The sequence below is a fragment of the Pyricularia pennisetigena genome, chromosome 2 (assembly GCF_004337985.1).
Source record: "Pyricularia pennisetigena strain Br36 chromosome 2, whole genome shotgun sequence".
NCBI lineage: Eukaryota > Fungi > Ascomycota > Sordariomycetes > Magnaporthales > Pyriculariaceae > Pyricularia > Pyricularia pennisetigena.
The window spans coordinates 4943225-4945841 of record NC_043741.1 but is presented as its reverse complement, the minus strand read 5'-3'; the positions used below and the strand labels follow the sequence as shown (position 1 = coordinate 4945841).

At 46.5% G+C, this 2617-nt stretch overlaps 1 protein-coding gene across 1 annotated transcript in view; it reads left to right on the top strand.

The window, feature by feature from the left end:
* Nucleotides 1-2559: 2559 nt before the first annotated feature.
* Nucleotides 2560-2617, top strand: part of PpBr36_01383 (uncharacterized protein) — a gene marked incomplete at both ends in the record, with an annotated part of 2247 nt that continues 2189 nt past the window's right edge. Inside the window, one exon of the mRNA XM_029888569.1 lies at nt 2560-2608. Within this exon, the coding sequence (XP_029751933.1) occupies nt 2560-2608 (49 nt within the window). The remainder of the gene's footprint in view (nt 2609-2617) is intronic.

Here is a 2617-nt window from a genome sequence, read left to right as displayed (position 1 = left end):
GTTGTCAGTGATCCATATGATGGGATGGATCAAGACTATTTTGATTTGATCAGACCGAACTTGTTGTTTTTGGTGAATTTTCTGTTGTTTTCTTATCAGTATCCAAACCAAATGTGATGGGGAAAAGTCGAGAGCAGCAAAGGATTGCAACATCAGGACTCGAGGCTCCGCTTGTCGCTAACAACCCACCAGCCGAAGAAAAAACAATCAAAATATAGGTGGATCCGAGCTGGATACTTTGGCCCCACAAGAATCCCGCACCTCAGTCATGATGCGAATGGTAAAATGCCATAAATGGGGATGGGATTTCCTTGATCGTGCTCTTTGTTGATTATATGACCAAGTTTTTCATTGCCATTCTTTGTAATTTTTTCGATCCCCAATGACAGAAATATTTATGAAATTGATGCTTGGGAGCTCAATGCACACAATTGCATTGTATGCGCAATTGACTTTTTTTTTTTTTTTTTTTCCTTCTCTTTGACGGCGAAAAGAGAGACTTGGCCGCTTGGCGCACGAGCCCTTGGGTCCCTTCCCGGGGGTGCAAGTGGCGCTGGAGTGGATGTCTCGGCGCTGAGGTGGATTTCTCGGCGCCGCTGCAATCCGGGATCGGGTCAGCAATTCGGCGTGTGCTAACCAAAAGAAACAAGAGATTATCGGGGCCAAGGCCTTGGCCGTAACAAGATGCCTTTGAGATTTTCGCAAGAGACTCGTCCAGGAGAAATTGCCCAAGACCAGCCAAGATGCCGCCCTTGATTCACATCAAAGCAAGCGTACTTGGCGCCGCGGGCTTGACTTTGGTGGGATTTGATAGCTGGACGAGACGTGTTGGGAGCGCGGGATGGTTGGTGGTGTACTATCTATCATCTTTGGTTGGACCTTTTGATGTGATGGTTGTTGATTTTTTTTTTTGTCTCCGACCTCAATTCGGAAAACGGCAATCCCCTTTTGAGAAATGAGAATCAATCAACGGAGAATTTCAACAGAAAACCCCCCCAAAGCACAAACCGCAGCGCCCGTCGAATTAAACTACTATCAGAGCAGACGCCATCCAAACAAGGGGATCGAGTATCAGGGCTTTCCAACCAATGGCAGAAACAAGGCTGAAGCGCTGATCCTGGTCTGCTAAGCCTATGCCTAGATTTCCAGCCTTGGCGCTGCGGTTGCGTTGCCGTTTTCCGAGCAGCTGGCGCCGGTACTTGAGCACCTTGAGTAACTATGTACGCTGCAGTGAGCTCTGACAAGTAGACGACCATCAAGCCGCGAAAAGTCTCCGATTGTCTCCAGGAGTTACACTCCAGACTTGGATCCCCGTCGAAGCGGTGGAGTCCCACCCCTATTGCCCGGACAAACTTGCTTATTTTTTTGCTTTCAGATTTTTTTTTTTTTTTTTTTTTTTTTTCTCTATTTTCACCATTCTGTTTCCCCTTGTAGATACGATCTTCTTGATATCCCAGGTCAGACACGGTAGTACTACCTACAGTCACTGCTGAACCCAAAAAAAAAGTGGCGACTTCGGGTCCATCCCCCCGTTCGTCATGGTTCCATCGAAACAGCGGATGCCGTTTGGAGTTCCGAAGCCACGAACTGATTGACTACGTGTGTCTCCATTTGCTCGACGAACCCAACGCAAAACACAACCAAAAGAAAACCCGCATTTTTTTTTATCTTCTGGATCTAGTTGGCGTGGGAGGACAGACCCCCCCTTTTCTCTCCATGATCGATACAGGGCATGTGTTATGCCAACTGGCTGGCTGGTATAACGGCAACCGTGCAGCCCTTATAAGTCCTCATGGAACCCGTTGACTTGTCTGGCTCGCTTTCCTCTTTGTATTTCCGGGTGAGATGAAGGCTTTTGTCACGGCTTCTCCTTTCTATTTCCTTTTGGTTTAGCAAGAGTTACCAAGCCCTTTATTTCTTTTTTTTTTTTTCCTTTCTAGGTACTCTTCGCTTATCTTGTTTTTTTTCTCTGTTATTTTTTTAAACACCCCATCTTCTTTTTCACGAATTCTTGGCCCCGGTGGTTCAAGATTTTTCCTTTCTATCATAAGCTTTTTTTTTCTGTCCCCTACCATCTTGCCTCACTCTTGTTGCTTCCTCTTGGTTGCGGATCTTCATTTCCTTGTTTGACGGTTCCGCCCACGTGCCTCGGCAGTTTCTGGGCATCGAACTCGTACCACCTCGACGGGGTGTTGGTTTTTTTGATCTTTGCCGGATCGAGGACGACAGATAGTTCTTTGTGTCTCTCTGTCCAGCCTAGCGTACGTGGTCACTCTTGTCCCTCACCCACCTAGCTTCTTGGCCCAGACCCTCCTCGACAGGCCATCTACGCAGATCGAAATGGTTACACCTCGCTAGTGTCACTATTACTTTTTTTTTCTGCCGGGCTTGAAGCAATTACATGTCCTACTGTGGGATCTAAATACGGTGGACTCTCTCTCTGATAATGCATCTTACTCTTTAGTCAGGACTTTTCTTCAGAGCCTCAAAAGAGGAATCCGACTCGAGGACAAAAAGCTTTTTTTTTCTCAAGAAAAAAAAAAGAAAAGATAGTTCAACATGCCGACTCTCAACCCTATCGAGTTGAACATTGTCCTTGCGGTGCTTGGTATGCATC